Here is a 27,541-nt window from a genome sequence, read left to right on the forward strand (position 1 = left end):
CAAATACTTCCGGAAATAACCATTTGTACTTTATTTCACGTTTCCTCAGAAGAGCTGCAAACCTTTTATATTTAAATCTTCTTTTCCGAGCTAAAAATGGAACGTCCTTCAATATCTTGACCTTATTGCCCAGAAAGTCCAAATCCGCATTGTATGAATTATATAGGATGGTGTCCCGGATCTTCTTAGATGAAAAGTCAATAATAATCTCGTGCGGCAGCTGACGCTTCGTTGCATATTTTGAAGAAGCCCGACGGACTTCCAAAATGGCGCTTTTTAACTCTTCTTTAGTTGCCTTCGCGGGTATCGCCAAAAGTTCCGACACCAGATCCTTTAAATTCCCATTTTCCTCCTCCTTCACATTCTGGAGATGCAATATTGTCTGAGCACGATCCACTTGCAACCCGATCAGTTGGTTCTCCAACAGCTTTAGGTCTTTGTTTGTTGCCCTCATGAGTGCTGCATTTTCCCGAGCAGACTTTTCCGCCCCCCCCCCCCCCGCTGCTTCCTTAATGGTTTTCACTTCACTCTCAATTAAGCCAACCCTTTGATCAGTTTCGTTTAACTTGTCAACAAAAGGCTTTATTGCTTCGATGACCGACCGCTTTACTAGCTCCTCCAGAGACTCTCCTTTCCCCTGCAAAGCAGCCGAGATAGATTTGCCCATAGCAGGGCTCTGCTTTTTCATCGCCATCTTAGGGGGGGGGAATCCACCAGCCAAGTTTCGATACTCAGTGAGGGGGAAGAAATCCGAGCCTTCTTAGCTTCAAATCCCACCAATCCTTCGCATACGCTTGTAGTAACAGAAGGGATTCGCTACTTACAGGTTTTCACCTTAGATCTGCTTTTTGCCGTTCTCCATGGCCCGGCAGCACACAAAGTGCTGCACAAGTCTGCCGGCCTCCATAGGAGCAAATGGGCAATTTACCCCCCGCATCGATTTCGGGGGGTTCTTCCCGTTGCGCTCCGGACCCTGACACCCTCACTGGGAGTCTTGGGGGCTAACCTTTGCAGGTCAGCTGCCCCGTCAGGCTGCTCGGGCGCTTCCTCCCAGACCTGCGGAAAGGAGCGTCTGACATGGCCGAGAAAACAAAACCGAATCCGGCCTATATCAGAAGTTTTCAAGCTTCATACTTCCTAAAACCCCATTCTGCATCAGTTTACAAAGAATCCCTCCACAGTTAACATGGGTTGCTGGCCTTCACCATCATCCCACATGAACCTAGAACATGTCTAACATACTCATCAGTAGCTATGAATTTCAAGGAAAATGATCAAATATTATATTGCACATTAGGAAAGAACTTCTGAAATAAATGTTCAGTGGTAGATTAAATTGCCTAAGCAGTTTACACAGGCTTCTCCATTTGGGCTTTTCATGGAAGGGATATGCAAGGGTCTATCAACCTTGGTTGAGGCATTCTGTTTGGTACAGAATTTGGTACAGATAACCTTCACAGCTTGTAACTTGTTCAGTGTTTATTGATTGTAGGAATTTGTGAGAGTGACATCCTGAAGAAACGTTTGCACATTGAAAAGTGCCTTGTACAAATTCAGTAGAACTAATGATCCGATTTTATTAAAGTTCTCCATCTCATAGATCACTAAGACTGAGCATAGTAAAGAGTCCAGTATCACCTTTAAGACTAGCCAGCCTTATTGTGGCATAAGCTTTCAAGAACCACAGCTCTTTTTGTCAGATGCATGGACGATGAGAGCTGTGGTTCTCGAAAGCTTCTGCTACTGGACTCTTTACTATTTTGCAACTATAGACTAACACAGCTAACTCCTCTGGATCTAAGATTGAGCATGAGGCTTTGGCCACCAGTTGATGGCCTTGTGCTGATGGTTAGACCAATCCTACAAGGATGGCAAGGACCAGATACTGGACCATATTTTTAATGTTCCCTCACATAAAACCCCACTATGCAACATTGTAGCATTCTATTGATTGTCAGTAAGAACAACCAAGAAGGCAGTTTTACCTTATATGAAAGGGCTAGGTGGTCATTTCCTAACTCCCATTGGTCAACAGAGGAGTTTGCTATTCTAGAGTAGAACATGATGTTTTACCTGCCTAGCTAACATTGACAATATAGGATTGAATTACAGACCTGCTCAAATCCTAAACATAACCAACTTTCAGTGGGGTGTGAATCTCCCCAATACTGTCAGGAATTGTGGTAGTGTTTAGTTTTGATATATTTTGAAATTGGCAGAGAAGAGCTGGAAGAGGCGGTAGATAAAGTAACTTTTGAAGCTTTACAATGCCCATATCCATTTATTTTGACTTGTAATCCAGGGCTAATTGGATTGTTGAGTGCTCAAACTCAGATAAATCAGCCTGTTGAGACTGTCAATTAGTGCCAGTTGTGATGACAGCTTGTTACATTTTCTAAAGGTCACCTAGACATTCATCTTTCATGGCATCCTGTAGGAATCAGCTAGATATAAATAATACTTCACAGAGATTTGTCAGCATTGCTTCCACCTTATTTAGCACAGCACTAGGTACAAATAGCTCTGATTTCAGAATATTTCAGGCTCATGGTGTTCTGCAGCATAGACTATATTTAGCACCCTTATGTACAATGACTGACTGCAGAAGGTTCATTCATCCGGTCAACAGATTGTGTGAACAATTCTCTGCATGACTGATTTGCAGAGTTAATGGAAACCATCAAGAGGAAATCACTACTTGTAGATTCTTTATTGTTACTTGCTATTTGTTATGTTTTTATTGTTATATTTAAAAAATGGAAAATTAATAAAAATATTTTTTTTAAAAAAGAGGAAATCACTACTGGTCATAATTTGGAAAATGAAAACCAACACAGTTGCTGGTGGAGTATAATATGCATTTACTAACGGCCTTTTCTATTCCTTAAACACACATCAACTATATGTGGGCTGTACTAGGAATATTCTGTTAGTTGAACAAGCAATTCATTTTCCAATGGTTAAAGCATGACTGCTTCAGGCAAGATAGGGTTAGGATGCAGAATGTGGGAACATGTGCAATACTAGACTCTAGCAACTACAATAACATGTGTGTCTTGGTTTCCATTTTGATTTGGCAAATCCATTGATGTCAGAGTCATCTATTTTCCTCCTGGAATAGGCAGACCCAGGTTCTAGCAGCAGCAGCAACAGCAAAAAAAAAAAAGAAAAAAGAAAAAAGGGCACAGTGTGGTGATAGGCACAGCTTTGCTTGGTAGTACACACTGTAAACTTGGCAGTGCTATGCTTAATTGAATGCTATGCCTATAGAAATAGGTATATGTGCTTCTGGGCACTGTGCTTACCCAAGGCAATGTACTCTATTCTGTATGCATTACCACTAGACAGATGTTCAATACCTGGTACAGTAGATTTGTGTTACCTAGAATGTAGTAACTGTGTGCATCATTGTGTATTCTTAGTGTAATTACATTTTCCTATTTAACCTTTGGTAATTTACCTTTAACTTGTTTGTCTTTCTTTAACCCTTTACAACCTCCAGTGCTCCTTCCTTCTCCATCTACTATTCTGTCCTCCTTCAGTTCTTTGCCTACAGTTTTTTTTCATCCTCCATGCCCCACTTCCTTTCTTTCAATTACATTCAGCTCCACTTGACCCTTGACTCTGTGTGGACTTAGCATTCACAGAATTTGTACTTCATAGAAAATATAATTCTATTGCAGTAATTTTGGTAACCAAGCCCACTCAATCAGTAGCTAGAATATTTGTGAATTGTCCACGGCAGCACAGTTGCTAAGCCAATGGCAGGTCCATAGGCAACAGTAAGCCTGTTTTTTTTAAAACTGTGACATGATAGTGTATTGAACTCATAGCAAGCTTCTACCGGTAAATGAAGAAAGCATACTCCCGTAAGATGTTTTACTTCTATTGAAGAAAGCTATCTTTCAAAACTTTCTCCTTAGCTGTGTTTCATATTAGGTAGGCACTTTAGCCTTTGCCCTCTGGAGACACCAAACAGAATCTGTTGCTTAGTGATGATGGTCTTCGTGGAAATTAGCTGGAACTTCAAAAGCACAAAACATCTCTTATTAGGCCCAGGTTTCAAAATAATGAATTCCTCTGGGGGTGCTTATCGGAATCAGTGTAGCATCAACCTTTCACAACCAACAGCAACAAGAGCGGTCTTTAGCTCTATGTTACAAAGCAAATGAATATGGCTGTCTCTATTAATCATGTGAGTGTACACAACCACAGAAGTCCCCAAACCAGAAATAAATGCAAAGTTTTTCTGTAGCTATTTTAACTGGTGCTGAGACAAAAACTAGGGAGTCAATGCCTAAGGTTTTAAAAAATACCATTCCCTGAAGACACTATCCAGACATTACACACCAGCAAATCTTCTCCTACTGATAGTTTCTGCATCATTTGTCATATCAATCAGCTTATGTTTTGTTTCAGCACTGTTTTAGGTTCTGTATCAGATTTCTGGTGATTGCAAATTTCTGTAATCCTTTGTTATCAGGGATCCCCTTCCCAGATGTGTGCTGTCTCCATCATGGCTAAATTGGTTTTGGCAGCCATTTTAGGAGCTAGCAATGCCATGGTTTGGAAAAGGTAAGGATCTCCTCAGGCTATGCTAACAAGTGGCTGAAATTTTGGGCAGGAGATTGATTTACTGATGGGACATCTGTATGCCTACTCATTGCCACAGGGATTTGCACCCACCTAACGTGATTTCATCAAGAACAAGTCTAATTTATATCAAGCAGTCAGGTGGGCTTGATTACTTTTACTGACCGTTTCTGAATGTCCAACCTGCCACAAACAAGGGTGAAGCCTCCATACTGGCAGCCCTGTTTGTCCACTTTGTCTAGATGCAATCACCTTTTGTTACCTTTCTGGGAGGCCCTCCTTCCTAACTCACTCAAAGTTAGAAAACTCACAGATTCTCATCCTGGTCTCACCCTGAATTCCTGGATGCATAGTGACTCTGAACTTCCCTGGTGGTCTCCCATGCAAATACTTACTAAACCTGCTTATCTTACTAGATCTGACGAGATCAGGCTAGCCATCCAGGTTAGAGCACCTAGAAGCAAGAGTCTGCAATAAGATAGTCTTAAAAGATAAACAATCCCAATCATTCCATAAAGATTCCATTTTTAGTATGTTTCTTCATATCACTTATGGTATATAAATCACTCTCGCACCAAATTATACAAGAGTGATTAATATATTTGTTGTTCAGTGAAATACGACTGGTACATTACTTACTGTATTACTTCCGTTATAAAGTCTATAAAGCATGGCTTGCTCACTTGTTACATTTTGTAGATTTACCCTAAGGTAGCTTTCATCCTTTTTCCAATCAGGCTGGCTATCCCCTAATGTAATCTTTTTTATGTCTAGCAAATTAGTTCAAGCTCAACTATTATAACATCAGCCTTCTCTTTTATCTCCATACCTCTTCCCTTTTCCAATACTAGAGAGAAAAATGTATCAGTTAAAAATGTATCAGAGAAAGCTGAGTGAATCATAAAGGTCAGTGTCTTGTGGGAAAATGAATCATACATGTACCAATGCTTTGGGCAAATGCTCTGTTTACTTCAAATTCCGCTACAGAAACACATCTATTTTAGGTTAAAAAAAGTTTTTCTGCTTTGAGCTTAATCCCAAGGTCTATGAAACATAATGATGGTTCATGGATGATTAAATCAATAGTTACCCATACATGTGCTTTCTCTGTGGTAGCCCCCACCTTGTGGAATGGCCTGCCTGAGTTTAGGAAAGCTCCCACTTTCCCGGCTTCCCGCAAACTATGCAAGACTGACCCATTATTCAGGAGGGCTCTCTACTCATAGTGCTGGGTCATACTTTATAGCTCAAAGAGATATGCTGGTAAGGAACAGGGTCTATAGACTAGGCTATTGCTTTCCGTCTGCTTAAGTAGATATGCTCCTACTGGGTAGTTCGACATTACTAAGGATGTTGTGTCAATTAACTATGCTTTAATTCAGAAAGATTTCATCTCTGTGTTTGGCTTTATGCTACTTTTCAAATTTACTTCAACCATACCCTACTGTATCTCTTTTCATTAAATGTCCTGGGGATTGAGGAGCCATGATCACGGTCTGGATATGAGTTAGGATCCAAACTAAAATTTCCACCAGTAGTGGAACAGTAGTTTCCTGCCTCCGCACTCCCACTGATCTTCCTTGGAGGACTGAGGATCCTGAAAAATGACAAGACAGGATTCTGCAGTTGGAAGGGGGAATTGGTCAAAATTGCGAGTTTACTATAAATCCAGTCTGTGTCATTCAAAAGCAAAATGCAACTTGGGGGTGGGGGGTGGGAATCAGGATCAAAATCCAGTAGAAGGAGTTTAATGCTTAAGATCATAGATAAACCAGTCTTTTTTTCTCACTCCAGAGCTTGATGTAGCCTGGAAGAGTTACATGCAAAACTGTTCAGAAGTGGTGCTTATTAATTAGATGAACTGGTTTCAAGATTGCTTCATCCACTTGTTCACAGGACTGTGTAGAATAGAGGGTTTTTAGTGTGTATGAAATGGTCCATAATGCTGGGAACTACCAATCCTGTTCTAAGCATCTGAGGAACATCAAATGGATATCGTCAGCACTAAGGAGATACTCTGGATGGGCGATGTTGTATTTGCTACAAGAAAGTGGCATTCTTTTTTTTTCTCCTCTAGAAGTTTTATGTACACTTCCTCATTTTCACCCCACCAAACACGTCTAAATAATTTATTTGCTAAATTTAAAGACTGTGTGTGTGTTTGTCAAATACATTTATATTGCAGACAGAATGTAAAGAGACTTTATACTTGTGATTTTACACATAGTACACAAAACCTGAAAGCGTTATGAAAACGTTTTTAATCGGTCAGCTTTTCAAGTATGAACATAATTGGTTAACAGTAGCAGACTCTTCTGGACTGCTAAAGTTCATTTTTCCAGTTTTTCCTGTTTTTCCCCATGGAAATATGTACATTGCAAGCAATTCAACTTGGTAAAACTATACATCTGAGATGTCCCTATGTACTGTTCTTAAGTTAAAAAAAAGGAAACTATCTCATATTGACAAATATTAGTTCTAAGATGATGAAATGTGAGAGCTTTTTACCTACAACAAATGCATAATCTGGTGTTTTGTTTTCATATAACTAAAATAAACAGATGCATCTTTATGGGAGGGCAACAGGATATAAACTGCAGTTGGTAAATGTCAGCAACTAAACTTTGCAAGTTACTTAAGCATAAATCCAGTTTAAAAAAAAAATGTAAAATATTAGCCAAAAATGCCACTGTAAACAAATAAAAATTTACATAAAAGAGTAAAACCCCTCAAGGCATGTACTATGTCCCCCAAGAATTCCCAGTGAAAACTGCTTCTAGCAACATATTTGTACAAATGTGACAGCGTTGACTAATCTCTCGTTTCAATAACTGCAATTATAAAAACACACGTTCAGTTTGATCTTTCATACAGAAAGCCTTTTTTGTTTGTTTCCCAGAAGGGGAAACATTATACAATTTCAAGCAAAATACATTTAAAAAAATATCTAGTCTTACCCAAACTTAACAGACTGATTTTCTTTCAATTTTTAAATCTCAATGTGATCATTACCTTCGGAAATGCAAATGATTTATTCCTGTAAGAAATTGATGTAAACTTTATTAAGGAGTATATGTATACCTGTGTGTGGGTCTTGACCAAGTGAAGAGTTCTCTAGTTTAATACGATATGGAAGTTCATCCCAAAACAGCATACTAAAAAGCAACAGAGCCAATGTTCTAGAATGCATTGGTTAAAATTGTTTAAAATATAAAAAGTAAACATGCCCACTGTGTAATACACAGCCTCCTGTTAATTGCTTTTCTGATGCACATGCAATACAATCCTAAACATTTAAGCCTATGGACTTTAAAAGGTGTGGCTCTGCTTAGGACATTACTGAAAAGGGTCTCTTTACATTTACCTCCTCCAAAACCAACAGAATGTAGGAAAACTACAGTATGAGGACGAAAAAAGCCAGGGAATATATTAACTATAAAGGAGAGAGGACCAAATATCTGACTACTAGAAGCTGTCTAGCTCCCTTCTACTACCACTCTTCACCAGATAGTTTCTCATTTTTTTCCAAGCCCACTAAAGATGGGGGGAGGCAATTGAGCTTCTGGGGTTTTCATATTTTGCATCCTTTACCAGATTCTGTTCATGCAGCACAGACACAACCCTGCCCACCATATTGGTACAAGCTGAAAACAGACAGCTTTGCTCTGAATACATTAAGAGTTCTCTGTGCTGTCACAACCCCCCTGCCTACAGTATGGATGCTCAAAGAAACCTTCCCGAGGAAAACTAGTTTCAGGGGAAAAAATGGCAGGAAACTTAAGAAAAGATCTGCCCCTCCTAAAAATGATGCCAAGGCCATGCCTTCAAGCTCCTTCAGCTCACTTTGGTCACAGTAATTAAATTCTATGACATATGGTACATTAAATAATTACACTTTATCCAAATGTTTTTCAATTTTGTTTCCAACCTAGGTAATGGACATTCTTTGGGCATTCTTAAATACACAAAGCTCCAGACTAACAGCATCTGATTATGTATCTTTTATGTTTTCCTGCTCATAATATTATATTTTATTGCATCCATGCTGTATACCTCTGGGAGACGGAGCAATGCCATGGACTGCTGCCTGTAATGGCAGGTTACTTGGTCTAACATTGATAATATCTGTCAATAGTTTGTTAATTGTCAGAGACAAAAACGAATAGGCAGCTCTGAATCAACAAACTCAGTTTTTACACCATGAAATGGAGTTGTGCCACAATGGAACTCTTTATTTATCATTATTTAAAACAAACAAAACCCCCACAAGATATCCTGCTTTTCCTCTGACTAGACTATGGTTCTTTATGTAGCTATACTGCTATTCAAGAACTCAAAAAGAATGTTTCAAACAAAATTGTCATCTAGGCTTATTATGAACTAAAACAGACTCACTACAAGCCTTTAACACAGTTTGTTTTTCACACATTGCTAAAATTCATTTATCAGATTACAGGCACACATTTCAAAACAATTCCTATTTCTTTCAGATAGGAACAGATGTTTTCAGGGTAATCATCAAACACAGCAGTTGAGTCATACACCTTCCACTCAAGTAACTTTAAAGAAAGAGAATGAAAGTCAAGCTGGTCCATGACGGAAATGAGGTACCATACTAATCTCTTGCGATGATGAAAAGAGATGGCAAATTCTATTTACTCTCACCATACTCAATTCCTCAACCCAATTCCTTCTTTCAAAAACATTTCTTATTGAAGAAATCTATGCATTAATCATTGTTACAAAATTCAACAACTTGTGCTTTGTAAGAATGTGACCGCTTTGTAAATAAAAGTTAATGATATTTTCCCCCTTTTGGATCCAAAACACTATGATTAACTCCACAGGCTGGATTTACGCTGCTAAAACCAACTGCCCTTTCCAGGCCATACAGAAACCTTGTCTTGGGCCTCTTCCATATGGTGAACTTTACATCGGACTTTCTGCTTATTCAACCCATGAGGGTCTACTTTATTCATCGGTTCTAACCCCATACTACTTCAATTCTTTAATTCTACACTTTGAGGGAGCTGAACCAAAGTGGTGTCTGTTTTTTATTTGTGCGCTAGAAAAATGCCCAGATTCTGCAGCGGGCTTTGAAGACTCATCAGCTTCCTCAGTTCATAGGCTGACGACTTGTCAGTTTCCTCAGAAGATTGACTGAGGAGTCCTCAGTTTCCTCAGTGGATTGCTGAGGAAACTTACAAAGGGGTGGGTTTTTCTGGTCTTTTTTTAATGCACCGGTGTTGCAACGTTGTCATTTAATTTTTTAAAAAATAAGGAACAAACTTGATTGGTTCCTGTTCAACCAATCAGGGTACAGGGAGAAAGGCAGGGGCATGGCCAGGCCTCACACCAATGAAAGCATTCAGAACTTCAAAAAAGCCCCAGTTTGACTTTGCTGGAAAAAAACTCAGGGTGTGTGTGCAGGGAGAAAAGCTGCAGCGAAGATGGAGAAATATCGATTCTGTATCAGTAGCAGCCTTTCTCCATGCAAAATGAAATAAAGTTGGGGAAGCAATTTGGAGACTAAATCAGGGTATTTTGACCATGGGTGCAGAAGTCTGGAGAGAAAGTGATGCAGTATGGGGCCAGAACCAAAGCAAAAGCCCTTTGCAGAAAAGACCTTGAACTTGAGACAGTGTTTCCAGTTCTGAGATAGGGAAGAGGGTTTAGGATTAAGGGAGAAAGAAGGGATTAGGATTAAGGGAGAAAAATTCCACTGGGTATGGCCAGGTCTTGGGTGAATCATAAATAGTTCTTTGGATCCTGGTGTTTGTAGACTTAAAAAATAAATACAATGTCAATTCTCATTGGCTTATGATACAGAACAGGCACAATTTACAGAAATTTAAGCCATGCTTACATTCAATTTAAAGTACCAGGACACAAAGCAAAGTGTGAAGCACTTAAATCTAATGGAAATCCATAGAATTAACTGCAAGCTTAATTTGTTGCCATTTCCATAAGACCTGCTCATTCAGTATACTGTGGATTGTGCAGAACATCCATATATAAACCCTCATGTACAGAGACATGTACAGGATAGACCTGAAATTCAAGTAAACTCCATAGCCCCAACAAAGATTATAAATCTGCTCTCCTGAAAATAACATTTGTCATCAGGTCTAAACACTACAAAAGTTGAAAACAAATAAACTCACCCCTTTAAACCCCACCCCCCAGTATTTAATTTAAAGTGCACCAATACAGTAGAATCTATTTTAATGTTACTAAAACTTTTGAAAATGATGCTAAAATTAAACAGAGTTTTTGGCTCTACTACATTGGCATAAAGCAGTCATGTTTATAAAAAACAAATGTTCAACTAAATGTGCCATAAAATAGCAGCATTAAAAATGTCTACAATTAAATGGATCTGCAGTCTTTAGCATAAACCTGACAAATATTCAAAATGGGTTTTTCCTGCCCCAGCATAAAACCCTGGAGGTAGTGGCCACAATCTAAAGAAAACTCCCATGTGTACACACAGAGGAAAATTATATAGGGTTGGAGCCAGATTAAATTTTCCGCTAAGGGAAGGCATTTCCATCAGAGAACAGAATTTCCTTGCCTCCCCCCCAGGGCCGGCGCCAGAGGTTTCAGCGCCTGCGGCGGCGGGCGCGCACGCGCCCCACGGGAGGCGTGATGACGTCATCGCAGACGTCATCACGCACCACGGGGGGGCTGGGCTGCGCGCGGACCGCCGAGCACAGAAGCTGCGGGCTGCTGCTGGAGCAGCGCGTGGAGGCTGATCCGTGCGCTGCCCCAGCAGCAGCTCACAGCTTCTGCGTTCGGCTGGGGCGGAGGAGCGCGCAGCTGAGCTGGCGTGGCTGGCTGCAGCAGTAGCTGTAGCCAGCCAGGCAGCCCCGTGCCGCCGCCGCCACATGCCCCAGCCGAGTGCAGAAGCTGCGGGCTGCTGCTGTAGCGGCGCGCGGAGGCTGCTCCGTGCGCCGCCCCAGCAGCAGCTCACGGCTTCTGCGCCCGGCTGGGGCGGAGGAGCGCGCAGCTGAGCTGGCGTGGCTGGCTACAGCTGCTGCTGCAGCCAGCCAGCCAGCTCCGTGCTGCTGCCGCCGCGCGCCCCAACTGGGCGCAGAAGCCGCGAGCCGCTGCTCGAGCGGCGCACAGAGGCTGCGCCCGGCTGAGGTGTGTGGCGGCGGCGGCGGCAGCGGCAGCAAGGGGCTGGCTGGCTGGCTGGCTGCAGCAGTAGCTACAGGCAGCCCTGTCATGCCAGCTTCGCTGCGCGCGCCTCTGCCCCCAACACCCCCTCCAGCGCCCCTCCAGTGCCCGCGCGCCCGAGGCCACCGCCTACCTGGCCTCCATGGGCGCGCCGGCCCTGCTCCCCCCACTCCTGCTGCAGCCCACTGATTCCCCTGAAATTAGAGGTCTGTGGAAGGACAATGGAATTGGCGGAAATGACACCTCCCCTTTGGTTAGTAGTTCATTCAAGAATTTCACAGTAGCAGGGAGAACAGAAAAAGAGGGAAGCTGTTTTTAAAACTAAACTGTAACCTTCCTCTTCAACAGCAGCAGCTGCTACAACAAACTCTTCAAAAGAAAGTTCTGGCTAAGTACATGATTCCTCCTCAGGCACATGTATTTTCTTTGACTTGTGGCCAATAACTTTGTTTAGTCTTACTACGGCAGCAACTATTATCACTTCCTTGAAATTGCACGATACTGGAATAACATACCAAAGTTATAAACATGGCAGTTGAAGACGCCATCTTTAAAAAACAAATCAACAACAAAATAAGCATACATTAGAAAACAACAGTGTCTGTTTGCTGGAAGTTCTATACTACAGACCGGTGCTCCCCACACACATAAATGGCACTTGGCCGTATGCGTCTTCTGGTGTGGCCAGGTAGCTGTGGCAAAAATTTAAAGTACTTGGGCATCAAATCCATGCATGCATCATGGAACTTCTTAATCCTCCAGTAGTAAATCAGTGGGTTTAGGGCAGATTTGAGGTAGCAGAGCCAAAGGAGCCAAGTGCTTATCTCAAAAAAGTTGTGCTTGTGATAAAAGTGGCTGTTGAATGTGGCAATAAGGCTGTAGGTGGTGAAGGGTGCCCAGCAGATTATGAAGACAACAAACAAAATCAATATGGTAGTGAAGGCACGAGTTTTAAAGCTCATATCAATGTTCATCTGAAAGGGTCTCTGGAGGCTCATGAGGCCAAGTTTGCTGGCTTGACTGAGGCATATGCTATCCGGGTGGCTATGGATACGGACTGCATTGTGCCGTAGAGTGTTGAGGATGCCCATAAAAGAATACAACATCACCAGGAATGGAATGAAGAAGGAAATCAGTACTACAAATATCACATAGGCACGATAGCCGGGGTTTGTGGTGTAGCCAAAAACACACTGGGGAGCCTTAGAAGGTATCTGAAGGCTGGGGTTTCCCACGGACAGTGGGAAAGCCACTACAAAGGCTGCAGCCCATGAGACAGCAATGAGGAACTTTGCTCGGTATGGATTCAGCTTATCCTGCCTCTGAACTATTATAAGAAACCTGTCGATGCTAATAATGAGCAGAATGGCTACTCCTTCTATCACAAACAGCCAGAAAAACATGGCAGAGACTCTGCAGAAAACATCCCCAAAAACCCACTGAGTGGTGATGATGGTTATCAGAGCAAAAGGCATGTTCAGCACAGCAAGCAGCATGTCTGCAAAAGCTAAGCTTGCCAGGAGAATGTTAATAGCAGATCGCATTGCAGTCTTCTGATAGACCATGAGGCAGACAACAAAGTTACCAAGGAAGGAAAGCAAGAGTATAAATATCATGGCAGCAGAAAGAATGATCTGAAGTGGCAGGCTCAAGCTCTTGAAGTCTGGTGGTTGTACTGTGGGGGCAGGTGCACTGTTGACTGTCAAAGTAGTTACCTCAGTGGTAACCATGGCACCCAGAAGGTATTTCAGTGGCTGTGTCGTGCCACTACGGACCAAGAAAAAAGGAGTAGTAATATTTGCGTAGGCATTTTCAAAGACAATAAAAGTTGCGTTTAACGTCCCCGAATGAGCCGACCGCAGCATCGCAGAAAAAACCATCGTTTCAGCAGGACTGCACACGGAGAGATGAACAGGCTTCAAGGCATTTTAGTAGTTAAGGGCACGTCACTATCCATGGCAGTGGACCAAACTTTAGTTACATATCTGTGAGAGGGAAAAGTAGATCTTCATCTTTCATGGTAGTGCTTTGGTCTGAAAAAGAAAAGAGGAATGAAAACCTTAAATTGAGCATATTACTACAGACGTTGTTGAGATTGATAAGGGGTATTCCTACTAAGTTAGGGAGAGGAAAAAACTGTTTACCCAGAGGGAAGTTTAGAACAATGCAAAATAACAGTATATTTTCATCACTTACTGAGGTCAGGCAAATCAGTGACAACGGCAGAGGAAAGTACAATGTCGCATGTTGGCTTGGTATGATCCAAAGAGGAGTTCATTTAATACTGGGTCATATAATCCAATACAGAAAAGCACACCCTTTTGTGATTGGCAGTCTCTCTTATCATCTTAGATCCCAAGGGCCCCTTGGGATTTCATATTTAGGAACAAGTCCATCCACACTATCTGCAGCTTTCTCCAGAAAGGTTGCTGCCCTCCTCTCATTTCAGTGACATTGCTCAGTTTTAAAAACTGGCCAGTTACAATGCTGTGACTGTAGGCATTTCCAAACAGAAAGAGGGATACAAACTTCAGGGATAAACAGAAAGGAAAACTCTCCACATACAAGCAGTCCAAAAGCTACAGATCCAGCCATACCAGAATTTCACCTTCTTAGCCGGGTGTCAGAACTAGATATGGGCACGAACGGGGGAAAAAAATGAACACGCTGTTCGTAGTTCGTTGCCATCAATGAACATGAACAGACGAACAGTAACAAACATATCGCGTTAATGAACATGTTCAGGGTTCATTGTTCATGGGGGCCAGAACAGCCTCCGTTGGACTTAGAGAGCCCATATTCACAGGGAGTGATCAGCAGGTTCTCCTCCAGCCATCAACCAAGTTTGGTCAAGATTGCAATACGGATCTTGGACTTATACATTCCCAAATCCGACACCCCCAGGAAACGCCCATTCGATATAATTGGAGGCACCAGTTGACTTTGGCCCCATGTACAAGCGGTGGACTCGAAGGCGGGCTGCCTCCCCTCTAGGGGGTGGATGGTGTTGCCGCTCATCGATGGAACCTGCCATGTGCCTACCCACCAGGCCTCCCAGAAGCTACTTTCCGCCTCGGTATAGAGGTGGGTGATGTTTGCAGCTGCCAGCCCTGGTGGGCTGGGGGAGGCGGTGGCGTTCCACCTCACCTCTAGGGGGCAGGGTGTGTGGTTGCTTGCCGGCGGCACCTCCCATCTGCCTGCCCGCCAGGCCTCAGAGAACTTGATATTTCCAGCGTAGGCCGGAAGGAGGGTGATGTTTGTGGCCTCCAAGCCTGGAGGGCTCAGGGAAGCGGTGGCATGCCACCTCCCCTCTAGGGTGCAGGGTGTGTGGCTGCTTACCAGCAGCAGCCCCCCTGTGCCAGCCCACCCGGCCTCAGAGAACTTGATATTTCCGGCGTAGGCCGGAAGGAGGGTGATGTCGGCTGATGCTGAACCTGGTGGGCTGGGGGAGGCAGTGGCATGCCACCGCCCCTCTAGGGGTGGAGTGTGTGGCCGCTTGCTGGTGGCACACCCCATATGCCCACCCACCAGGCCTCCCAGAGGCTACTTTCTGCCTTGGTATAAAGGTATGGTATAGACAGTTTTCTCTATAGACAAGTGCATAGCTGTATGAGATAGATGTATAGGATAGAGGGATGCGTGGATACACTGAATACCTGTATTGGATTGACATGAGAGACAGATACTGTGTACAGTGCTATTAGGGAGACAGGTGGATTGCATAAATATCTGCGTTATTCCTTCATTAGAAAATTGGAAGGAAAGAACCAAGGGTGGGAGGTGGGGCCCGCCCCTAACATGTAGAAGCAGAGGCTCACGTGCCGACCATTGAGGCGGTGGAGGATGCCTTCCCCCACATTGTGGGAGAGGCATGAGTTCCTCTAGGAAAGGGGATTGTGGGCAGAAAGGTAGGTGCCCTTGTAGGGAGCTGTGGGCTGCCCCTTGCATCACCCACTGACCTGCCTTCACAGACATGGCAGTCTATTCAGCATCAGCACCCTACGGAAGACGGCATTTCCACAGAAACTACACCACTCAGAGACACCTCACCTGCGCAGGCAGTAAGTAGTGTAGGCTGCTGCCAGCATTACCCTCCTTCCTGCCTTCGTGGAAAGGACAGGATGGACAGGACAGGAGAAGTTGTAGGGCAGGGCCAAGGTGGTTCCAGAGAGGGAGAGATCGAAAGAGGGACTGGGTACTTGCTTCCTGGCTGCATTGCGGAGCAGGACCGGGAGGACCCCAACATTTGTGAACCATGAGCCAAGAAACCCACTGAGCTTCTCTTCGGCAGCAGCTAACATTACCCATCTTCCTGCCTTCATGGAAAGGAGGGGATGGATAGGACAGGAGAGGTCGTTGGGAGGGGTCAGAGTGTTCCAGAGAGGGAGAGGTCGAAAGAGGGACCGGGTAGTTGTCTGGGAGAGGAGGGCAGAGGCTTCCTGGCCGCATTGCACAGCAGGAGCAGGATGGAGGACCCCAATATCCACCCTGAAGGAGTGCGCAGGATGTTGCTGGAGAGGCTTGTCCGCCCCTCCTGTGTTAAACTGGAGGCTGCCACCAACATCACTCACCTTCCTGCCTTTGCGGAAAGGAAGTAAGTTGCAGCAACCAATCCCCCCAGGCACAGGGGGAACAGCAGGTGCCCATGGATAGGGGTGCACCGTGCAGCACATCCATATCAGCAAAAGCTTTTGAGCTGCCCCTCGTGCCCAAAAACAGCAGCAGCACAGCACCCACCTTCCTGCCTTCACAGAAAGGGTGGGAGAGACCTATTCCCCACTGCTCAGAGGGGACAGCAGGTACCCATGGATAGGGGGCCCTGTGCTGTACAACCATGTGTGCAACAGCTCTGGAGCTGCCCCTCATGCCCAAAAGCAGCAGCAGCAGACAACCCCCACCTTCCTGCCTTCACAGAAAAGGTGAGAGGGACCCATTTCCCCCTGCTCAGAGGGGACAGCAGGTGCCATGGAAAGGGGGGCACCATGCGGTACAACCCTATCAGCAACAGCAGCAGAGCTGTCTCTTGTGGTCAAAAGCATTGGCAGCTGACATCACCCACCTTCCTGCCTTTGCTGAAAGGATGGTATGGGCAGGACTGGAAAGGTCGTTGGGAGGGGTGGTACTGGTTCTATCCAGAGGGGGAGAGGTTGAAAAAGGGAACGATGAAAGAGGGACCTTGTCGGTGAGAGGAGGACAAAGGGTTGTTTGTCACAGCTGCATTGTAGAGCAGGATGGGGAAGGCCCAAAGGCAGCAGCAGTGCCATGGTAGTCCCCCATGCCCAAAGGTGGCGGCAGCTGACATGACCCACCTTCCTACCTTCGCGGACAGGATGGGATGGGCAGGACAGGACAGGAGAGGTCGTTGGGAAGGGTTGTTCCGGTTCCATCCACAGAGGGCGAGGATGAAAGAGGGACCATCTGGGAACTTGTCAGGGAGAGGACATGATGGGGAGGACAAGATATGGAGAAGGGTCATATTGGTGCCATCCAGAGAAGGAGAGGTTGAAAGAGGAAGCGTCCGGGAACTTGTCAGGGAGAGGACGCGATGGGCAGGAGAAGTCATGGGGAAGGATCGTATTGGTGCCATACAGAGAGGGAGAGGTTGAAAGAGGGAGCATCCAGGAACTTGTCAGGGAGAGGACACCATGGGCAGGACAAGTTGTGCGGAAGGGTCCCTCCCACCCATTCTGTGAAGGCAGAAAGGTGGGTGCCATCCAGAGAGGGAGAGATTGAAAGAGGGAACGGGAATTTGTCTGGGAGAGGAGAACAATGAGTTACCAGCTGTGGAAGCAGCCACGAGAATTGAGGAGGGCTGGAGCCTGCTGCAGAGGAGCTTAGCCTAGAACCACAGTAGACTTGGGGTGGCTCAGAGCCCAGGTAGGTCCAGGTCCAAGAAGGAATAACTAAGTAGGTTGAGGTTGACCTCGATGAAGGTCAACATGTCCACCAGGTCCGGGTGCAGACATGCATGGCGGAGACGGAGGAGGTCTCCCAGGTGGGAGAACATACAATGGACAGGTCCGGCCATACGGAAGATTTACTCACCCAATACTCAAAGGGGTTGGGGGGGGCTCTGTGGGCTCTGTGAAGTACTCTTGCACCATAGCCCCTGCCGAGTCCTCCACTGTGAGAGATGCACCCACTGTGCTGCGGCCAACCACACAGACCACCAACGAGGCCTAGAGATCAAGTGGGGCCATTTGGGTGGGTCTTTCCTGGCGTGGCTCTCTTCCTAACTCTTCCCCCCCCTCCTCCTTCTCTGCCACCCACCCCTTGCCCCTGCCCGGTTCCCTCCATTCTTCCTTCTCTTTCTGGAAATGGAGCACCTCTGTGCAGCGGCATCTGACCCGCCCACATGGAGATGCTGCCCTTGATCCAGGGGTCACAGAGGGAGGCCATTTGGTATGGCACCTCATGGTGCAGAGGATGCAAGCGCTCAGCCACGCATGCCTGGATCCTCCTCACAAAGTCTCGGACCGTGGGGAACAGCTCTTTCTCATGCTCAAGCTCATTGGCCAGGAACTGGTCGAGCCCATGGATGAGGGGGATGACCTGACCCAGGCTGGCCTCATACAAACACAAGAGCTTGGTAGCCTCCTTAAAGAGTTTCAGCATCCGGGACATCTGGGCAAGGACTCTCCATTCCATGGAGCTAAGGCTCAGCTCCTCTCCCCTCTTCAGAATGTCTGTGGATGACAGGATGTCCTGCAATGGGCTCTTCTGCTCCACCAGACAACATATCATGTCATAGGTGGAGTTCTAGCAGGTGGGCAGGTCATGAAAGAGTTGGTGCTTGGGGTTCCGCCCCCTCCCCTTGCCTCTGGAACAGCTCGCAGGAAGAGTTGATGCTGCGGGAGAAGTGGGGAGTGATGAAGCGGCAGCTGTCCAACGTCCACAACATTCCCTCATCCCATCTGTCCCTTGGCTTGCTCCTCAGCCCAAGCACATCCCTCATCACCAGGTGCAGCTTGTGTGGTATTTGGCAAGGTGTTTCTGGCAAAAGAGATGAGTGCCAGGTCTCCTGGTGAGCCTAGAAGAGGGCCCAAGCTCCCCCTCTTGGCTGAACGACTGTCTGCCATCTCATCCCAGACCACTTTTCAAGCATTACTGCATCTGGTAGGCTGAAGGAAAGGTATTAAAGCCTGCTTCTTTAACCTACAGACAGGTGAGGAAGAAAACACCTCCTTTGTACAAGGCCCTCAGAGACTCTCAGATCTACTTACAAGAATATTTGTAAGGACAAAGAAGCACAAAGTCACTTGTCCAGTAAAAACTGCCACTGAGTCAACAGCATGTGGTAACGGTCTTCCATATGACAGGGCAAGTTGTTTTGTAAGGCTGCAAAGGCAAATTGGACAAAAGTTCCTACAATCATCAGAGTTTCCTATTTTTGAAAAAAAAACCTTAAGCATGGTGTTCTGAAGATTAATGTTTTTGATCACTGGCTAATGCCTGACCAGGATTTTTTTTTGACCAATCAAATGCAAATCCTAAATTCAAATCTCCCTCCTATCAAGCCATTCTTCTTAAAGTAGTCGATCTCTTCAGAATTCGAGAAGTGTGGCGCTAGTTTATACTGACATTACAAATGTTTTGTGTTGCTTCTCCAGGGATTACCTATATGTTAGAATGCTGGCAAATAGGGAAAGAAGTGCCTGGCTCCACTGCTTCTTAAATATGCATAAAAGGCTACCAGGATAGAAACTGACTAGATCTGTGAGCATATTCACTCCTGCAGCTTCTCAACAACTCTGTTGTGTATTGTTGTGTCAAGCATACTTGTATTGAACTGAAATGTTAATAGCAGTGACAGCCCACAGGATGCGCAGAAATAACTATACTTAATGCCCTTTGGGCACCTTTTCATAACCACAGAGTACATATTCCCATGCTTCCAAAGTATATGTGAAGTGAAAATGGAAACCCAAAACAGTGATTATGAAAAGTAGCCAGACTTGCTACTTTTGCTGATCACAAGGATGTGATCTTGTACATATGGACCTAGAATATATAATGCAATTTGATACCAGCCATTGAGACAAAGTACAATTGATTTCACTATTTAATGAATACATTTTATTAGGAACGTGCTATTTTATGGATGAAAAGACGAGAAGTACAGCTGGCTTTAGTAAAACTCATTTCCAGTTAAAGTGACTGGCAGCTCTGAATAACCTGTTTAACACACACACACACACACACACGCACGCACGCGCGCACGCGCGCGCGCACGCGCGCGCACACACACACACACACACACACACTTCTTTTCTCCACTTCATTTTAATTTGATATTAGTACTTTTCAGTATGCACTAATGTTAATAATTAACTGGGGTACAAACAGTAAGCCAACAGCAAGGAAACTGTTCAAAACATATGGGAACAAAGCAACCAATTTTAGGTATATTTCAATCAAAATTATTCTTTAATCCAAAAAAAAAAGCTAATATGCAATTTGTATCAAACTTTTCACTTGTAACAAGGAATAACTGAGCCTCAAAATACCTGACAAGGAGACCGACAGAAGCTATGACAAATAATGCACAGACATTAACAGCATTAGCCCACAAGGGAGTGATGTGACAGGAAGCATGACAGGAACAAATAATTCAAGGTGAAGAATGGCAGGTAATAGAAAACAACGGAGACCCTGACATTCACAAGCTTCAAATCTCTGTAATGTATATATAGGCACTTAGTCAAAATAACAAAAAGGAAACCTGAAGTACTGACTGCAGACTAATTTTAAAGTGTTTGGTTCAGCTCAGTTCATTCAGCACATGATAGGAAACAGACCGGGGGCGGGGCTAGAAATCAACATTAAAATGAGGGATACTGAGTTTTCAATGGAGAAAAATGTTGTAGGTAATCTAATAACTTCAGCTTTCTCTACCACTGTGTAGGAACTGTTGCTTCCAATACTTAGTCATCCAGATACTTGCCCAACACAACAACAAAAAATCGTAACTTTCCTTAGTGCTCTCCTCGATCATCTCAATTCCGCTATGATTGGGAGAACTTCACGGGTTCCAGCCTTGCCCCCAGCCCAATTCACTAAGCAGAATGTGGTTGTTTCTATTGAATACATTCTAGCAATGCCACCTGGAACTAAATTTCAAACTAGTCAGTTCTGATTATGCTCCAGCATGATAAATGCAGCCAACTGAATAGGCACAAATCAACAGAGGTAGCTGATTTTAAATGTTGCACAACCTGTCATGGACAACCTTGGAGTATGTGTCATTCAAGTAAGCCTCTGAACAGTGAGAATGCATGAGCAGCAGCTCCCTGGCCCATCACTATGCTGAATGCAGCCACTGTGCGTATGCAAAACTACTCAAAATGCTTTTGCGAGCAGATTATCAAGGCAATCAAGTGAAGTGTTTGACATATACAGGCGTTGGAACAAAGTCTGAACGTTAACTGTACATTCTGTGAGGTTCTCACCATCCCTGGCTTCTACTCAGTTTACTTAACTTTTATACGGTCTACCTCAGAATATTGTTCACCTAAGGCAAAAATGATGAGTCTACTGATTTTCATCTATTCTGTAAAATGAAATTAAAGGACTGTAACAGGAATGCATTCCATAGTAGGTTTTCCATTGCCATTATTTTTGTAATAATTAAACTTCATATAATTGAGTGCTTAGGAAAGCTCTTATTTCAACTCTAAAGGAAACAATAGTATTAAGGAGCCATGAAACCATCAGTGCTTCCATCCAGAACCTACTGATCTCAGAAAATTACTTACAGACGCAAGGACACATGCATACCAATCTGCGGGGGATTTTTTAAAAGAATGAACAAGAAAAAATTAACGGAGGGAAAAATACTTTTTTCTTAAGGAATATAATCACCACATGACTATTTCCATAAGAACTTATCAGTACAGACAACCATTTCAGGGAAAGTCTCACTTGTTTAACATTAAATACAGTAAAAGCACCAAATTTAATGATTTAAAAATTTTAGGCAGACGGGTGACCACTGCTTTGATCTAAAGTGAATGTATTATAGTTCAGTTGACAATGACTTGTATTATATATTTTCATCACCAGTACAATAAATTGGCCGTCTTCTTATATCAGGAACAAAAATAAAAGTCATATAATTGCCTTAATTTATTATTACATGGACTTTGTTTTAGGAATTATTCTGTGGAGCAATATGGCTATTTGAAATCTAAAACTAAGAATAGTTTCATCATCATAAAAACCCAATCTTTGCTGATTAATACATGCCATCTATAGTAAACAAGATTGCTAGCAAGTATTCAGCTCTGAGAGAAACTCTGAGAATCTATTCCATATGTAACCTTCCAGGGCTTCTATACTTCTCAACCGATTTATCCGCAGTAACTTTTAATATTGTTTTTTTCTTCCTTCTCATAGTAGGAACTATCACTGCCTAAAGTCCAATCCCATTGGTTAGTGCATCAGCAAATGAACAAAAATTCCCGAAGGGAAATGCCATCAGGAACACAACAATCTCTAAAAAGCGACTGTTATGTGACTATAGTTAACTACCCTACCTTTCACAAATTTCAGCTACCACAGAGTCAAATCTGACCAAATACAAAAATAATGTAGTTCTCCTATACCTTTCATGGCTATGTGAAAGAGTTTTCCTCTGAAGTATGTCTGAAAAAGTTTCATAATGAAGCACTGATAGTGATGATTGTCACAAGATTCCACACGGAAGAACCGTGGAAATAATTTCCCCAGTTCCGCTAAACATTCTGATTAGCATAAAACTATATGCCCAGATATCAGGGCACTTAACATTTTTTCAAGCCTTGTTCCTTTGCATTTGTGGGGAAGACAAACCACATTTTTTTTGGTTGTGTCTTGTTCAAAATCCCAATTCACAACAGTAGGGATATGTTTAACTCAGGAACATACATAAATTTATACAAGATAATATACAATTAATCAGTTCCGATATTATTATTCTCTACATAATCATCTTCATTTATCTTGAAGATAGTAACTAGCCATCTGCTAACTTGAAGGTGCCCTGACCTGCATAGCCTAGGTGAGATCATCAGATCTCAGAAGCTAAGCAGGGTCGGCATTGGTTAGTAATTGGATGGGAGACCTTCAACGAAGACCAGGGCTGCAGGGGCAGACAATGGCAAACCGCCTCTGTTAATCTCTTGACATGAAAACCCCACCAGTGATCACAATAACTTAGCTACAACTTGAGGGTACTCTCCACCACCAAGTGGAAGGCAGGTATAAAAGTGGAGAAATAGTGGCCTCTCCTCACTGAACTAAAGATTCCTAATCATTCTGAGAGCATGTCCAGTAATCCTGAAGAGAAAACTATAAAATGGACAGCCAACTTGGCAGAGGTTAAGAAGGATAAATAACTGTATCTTAGACATATGCTCCAGCAAGTGATCACTAAAAAAGCTGGCTAGACATAAAATAATTTTTATTGAGAAAATATTAAAAGAATTCTCCATCTATAATATAACAGTGTTGCCTTTTTTTGTCCAGCCCAAGTAACAATGCTTCACTTCTTATGACCCAAGTTCAATCTTGCTATAGCCGAGTATTGCTCCTGCACAAGCATGGTGGTTTGCATGTTTCCAAATGAGGATGCAATTCTGCAAACTTCCTTGAAAGAAAGACTGGCTGAACTCAGTGGGGATTAGTTCTGAGTAAGCATACACAGGACTGAGCAGCAAGTAGATAAAAATAATTTGGCATGAATTCACCATGTGCGAGATATGGCAGTCATATACATATGCTCCAGAGCAGTCCCATCTGATTCATGGGGTTTACCTTCAGGCTTTGCGCCCGTATTGAGCCAACCTTATTACTGACATAATTCTAACTGTGAATGAAGGAGTTCCACCACCCACACACTGCAGCCCTGCAGGAGAGTAGGCGAAGTACATAGCCATTTATTATTGATATGCAATTAGAAAAGACAAAATGAGAACACCCCAAATTGTTTTCAAGTTAATATGGAGACTTTTGATAAAACTTCCATTTTTATTTGCTTTACACTAATTAGTCTTTTGACCAATGTTCTTTCTCCAACAAGAAACAGCACAAGGCTGGCCAGCTGACTGGCAAAATACTGTCAAAGAATGCTCAAGTATGTTTAAAGCATTCATTAATTTAAATATGCGAGTCAAAACAAAACTGATAATCATCAGCAGGTTTGATGCCGATACTAATTACAAAAATAAATTAGTTACCCATTATTAACTTAAACAATGCAATGACATTTTTTAAAAATGCAATGACTGATATATTTAACAATGTTTGTTAAGATAAATATGAACAATTCATTTAATATTTTTTCTTTGGCTTTCCCCCTCCCCCTGGAATTCCAAATTTGACATAGTTTCTTTTATTTTAATTATAACATTTAAAAGTAAGCTAGTTTTTGAAATTGTCATAATGACATCAGTCATTATGGAATAAAAAGGTAAGCTGCCACCTATACAGTAGCATGTTTGGCTTTGTAGAATATATGACTCAAGGTCAAATGGATGGTCAATTGACAACATTTATCCACCATTTTATATTCTAATAGCTAAGAGGCCCTAATCTATGAATACTTTAATCTGAAGACCGAAGCCATGAACAGACAAGACAAAACTTCCTACAAAACTGAAATTTGCCCCACATTTGCAGAAATATCTGAAATCTAAAAAAAAAAAAAAACTTTTTAAAAAAATCCTAAAGTCGTAAAGCTTCAGCTTTAACAGATACTCTCAGTGGTTGTTGCTAAGCAACCATTACAGTTCATCCAGTATTCCAAGCTTGGTATCTGTTAAGAAAAGTCAGAAGGAAGGAGCAGGGCCCTTTCCAATGCTGCTTTGGCCTTTCAGGGGATAATCATTGAGGCCAAGCCCAGTGGCAACCACTAGGTGAACTGATACTTCATGACTTGCATGAATCACCCAGGCCTGGCTCCTTCCTACTATTCAACAGCACACACACCTCAAAAGCCAGTGTAATGTAGTGGTTAGAGTTTCAATATAGGACGTGAGAGACCCTGGTTCAAATCACCACTCTACTGTGGAAGCCCACTGGGTCACTTTGAGCCAGTCACATTGCTCTTAGCATAACTTATCTCTCAAGGTTGTTGGGGAGATAAGAGAGGCAAAGAGAATGATGTAAGCTACTTTGGGTCATTGTGGGAAAAGGCACTATATAAATGAAGTAAATATAGATGAAGATGGTGGGCAGATAAAAGGCAAGTTGTTTTGTGGGTTTGATAGAGAGAATGAAAGGTGAAAATATGGAGGCTGCTGTGAGGAGGGAAGTGTGGGGGAGGGGACACAGGGAGGGGAGAAAATAGTATGAGGAAGGGGGTACAGGGAATAGTGAAATACCCCCCACAAGTCCTTGCAGGTTCTCCGCCATGCAACTGGATCCAGCTCAGCCAGCACCATGCAACTGGGCCAGAGGGGAAAGGCTGCTGGGGAGAAGGCAGAAAGGTGAAGACTAGAGAGCTAAACAAAAGCAGGTGTAAAGGAGAGAAGAAAGAAGGAAAAGGAGAAAGGCTGTGGGGGGGAGGGCAAGGAAGAGAAAGAGGACAGAAGGGGAAATGAGATGTTCCGTGCTATGGGCTTTACTTACTTTACAGACACACACACACAATGCTGAAAGCTATAATGGACATATCATTTAAACTCTAGTGCGTACCAAGAAAACATTTTTAAAAACCCTGGTTGTATAAGGTATAATAATACAATCCTTGTGAAAGTAAATTGCACTGAAAAATGGTGGAGATGAGCATACTCACTCTGTGACAAAATTAAATAAAATATAGAAAAGATGCTCACATCTTGCCATTTTAACGATTCTTTCCGTCTCAATATTGCCCATTTTATTAATTCTGCAATGAAGCAGCAGTGAATAAAAATCTGCCATATATATTAACAAGTAATAAAAATTAACAAGGTATTTGAAAACATAAGAAAGTTAATATTTCACACTTTTATCTGCCTGCATTGGCTTAAAATATCAGCCTCAATCAGCATGATGTTCTGTGGACACTCTGCTGCCACCTCATTTCCAAGTCTGTTTCCCTAGCAACACTTTAATCCATCTGGCTGCAGGCTTCTAAATTTTACTACCATATCCCTATCTTTACCAGAAATAGACTATGAAGGAATTTATACCATCAAACATGTGATTGCACTAACATAATTAATCATGCTAATAAAAGGAACAGTGAGGTTAGCTATAAAGAATTAGAAAAAGAGTCCGCCTTATTATATATAAAATGCTTGTCATCAGATTACAAACTGAAACATCTAATAGCTCTCATCTGACATTTACTTGAAAGATTTTTACATACCTCTACTTATCACATCCATACAAATTTGCAGAATAATTCAAGATGGCTGCCCTCTGACTTGACTGGAAGAGAGATTACCCTAATATATCAGAAACAAACTTTTGATGCTAGTCTGAACAAAAAGTCTATTCCACTAAGAAGGGGTTTCAATAGACTCAAACTAAATTACAGATTTTTTAAAAACCTTATAGATTTCATTGATCATGCAACTAGCAACAAAGAAAAAAAACCCAATCCTTTAATAAGATACTAATTTTTCCACTATAAGAATAGAACAGGCTAAAAATCTCTCTTCCCACTCAGTCTATCCCGGAAGATGGCTCCCTATACCATGAAACAGCCAATCTGGCCCCAAAGATTCATACCACAGTAATGTCCTCTACATTGGTGTCCCCTCAAAAGCCACTTGGAGACTGCAGTTGGTGCAGAACACCGAAGCTCATCTATTATCAGAAGTTAGATGGAGGATGCACGTCACTATCATTCTGGAAATCTGTGATGGATCATCTAGGCACATTTCAAACTGGATTCAGGCTTGGGTTTGAGATAACAATGGCCTTGGTGACCCTGGCTGATCACTGCAGGGAGAGTGACAGGAGCAGTGCATCCCTGTTGATTTTCCTGCAGCATTCAACACTACTGACCCTGGTATCTTTCTGAAGAGGCTGACTGAGTTGTAGGGGGTGGGGACCATACTTCGGTGGTTCCACTCTTCTTTGACTGGCCGATTTAAGAAAGTGGTGCTGCAGGTGCTCTGCCTTGTGGCATTTATGCTATGGGGTCAACGCTGGAAGAGATCATCAGAGGATTTGGAGTAATGTGCTACCAATATGTGGGTGACACCTTCCCTCACTAGTAGCACCTCCATTTTCTCAGGAATAAGTTTCAGTTTGCTCATCCATTCCAAAACTGCCACCAGGCACCTGTTCACAGTTTCCACAGCCTTCCTGGGATCTGTCAGAAGCGTAAGATAGAGCTGAGTGTCATTTGCATATTGGTAGCAACACAGCTCAAGACTCTGGATGACCTCTCTCCATGGCTTTACATATGTGTTAAAAAGCAATGGAGGGCAAGAAGTAACTTTGAGGAACCACATAGGCAAGAGGCCAAGGAATAGTCCCCCATCACCACTCTGAAACCTACCTTCAAGGTAGAACTAATACCGTCACAGAGCCATGCCTCCCAGTTTGAACCCAGGAAAGAAAGATACCATCAAAAATTGCCAAGAGGTCCAGCAGAATTAACAGGGTTGCACTACTCTGTCATTTCCCAGCATATGTCATCTGCCACGTTGGCCAACAGTAGATAATTTGTAGAACATCTGCACTTGGGTAGCATGGATAGTGAGAGCCCTTAATCAGTTCCAGATACAGCCAGATTGACAGAACTACACTGCTTTATTGTATGACCTGTTTCTTTGGATCCCAAAACCTGCAC

At 43.2% G+C, this 27,541-nt stretch overlaps 1 protein-coding gene across 2 annotated transcripts in view; it reads right to left on the minus strand.

Moving 5' to 3' along the window:
- Positions 1-12,386: 12,386 nt before the first annotated feature.
- Positions 12,387-27,541, minus strand: part of GPR63 (G protein-coupled receptor 63) — a 28,541-nt gene continuing 13,386 nt past the window's right edge. For both annotated transcript variants that reach the window (XM_054992460.1, XM_054992469.1), the window contains exon 2: positions 12,387-13,805. In XM_054992460.1, coding sequence (XP_054848435.1) covers positions 12,390-13,652 — 1,263 coding nt within the window. In that variant the 5' untranslated portion in view covers positions 13,653-13,805 and the 3' untranslated portion in view covers positions 12,387-12,389. The remainder of the gene's footprint in view (positions 13,806-27,541) is intronic.

The sequence above is a fragment of the Eublepharis macularius genome, chromosome 1 (genome assembly GCF_028583425.1).
Source record: "Eublepharis macularius isolate TG4126 chromosome 1, MPM_Emac_v1.0, whole genome shotgun sequence".
NCBI lineage: Eukaryota > Metazoa > Chordata > Lepidosauria > Squamata > Eublepharidae > Eublepharis > Eublepharis macularius.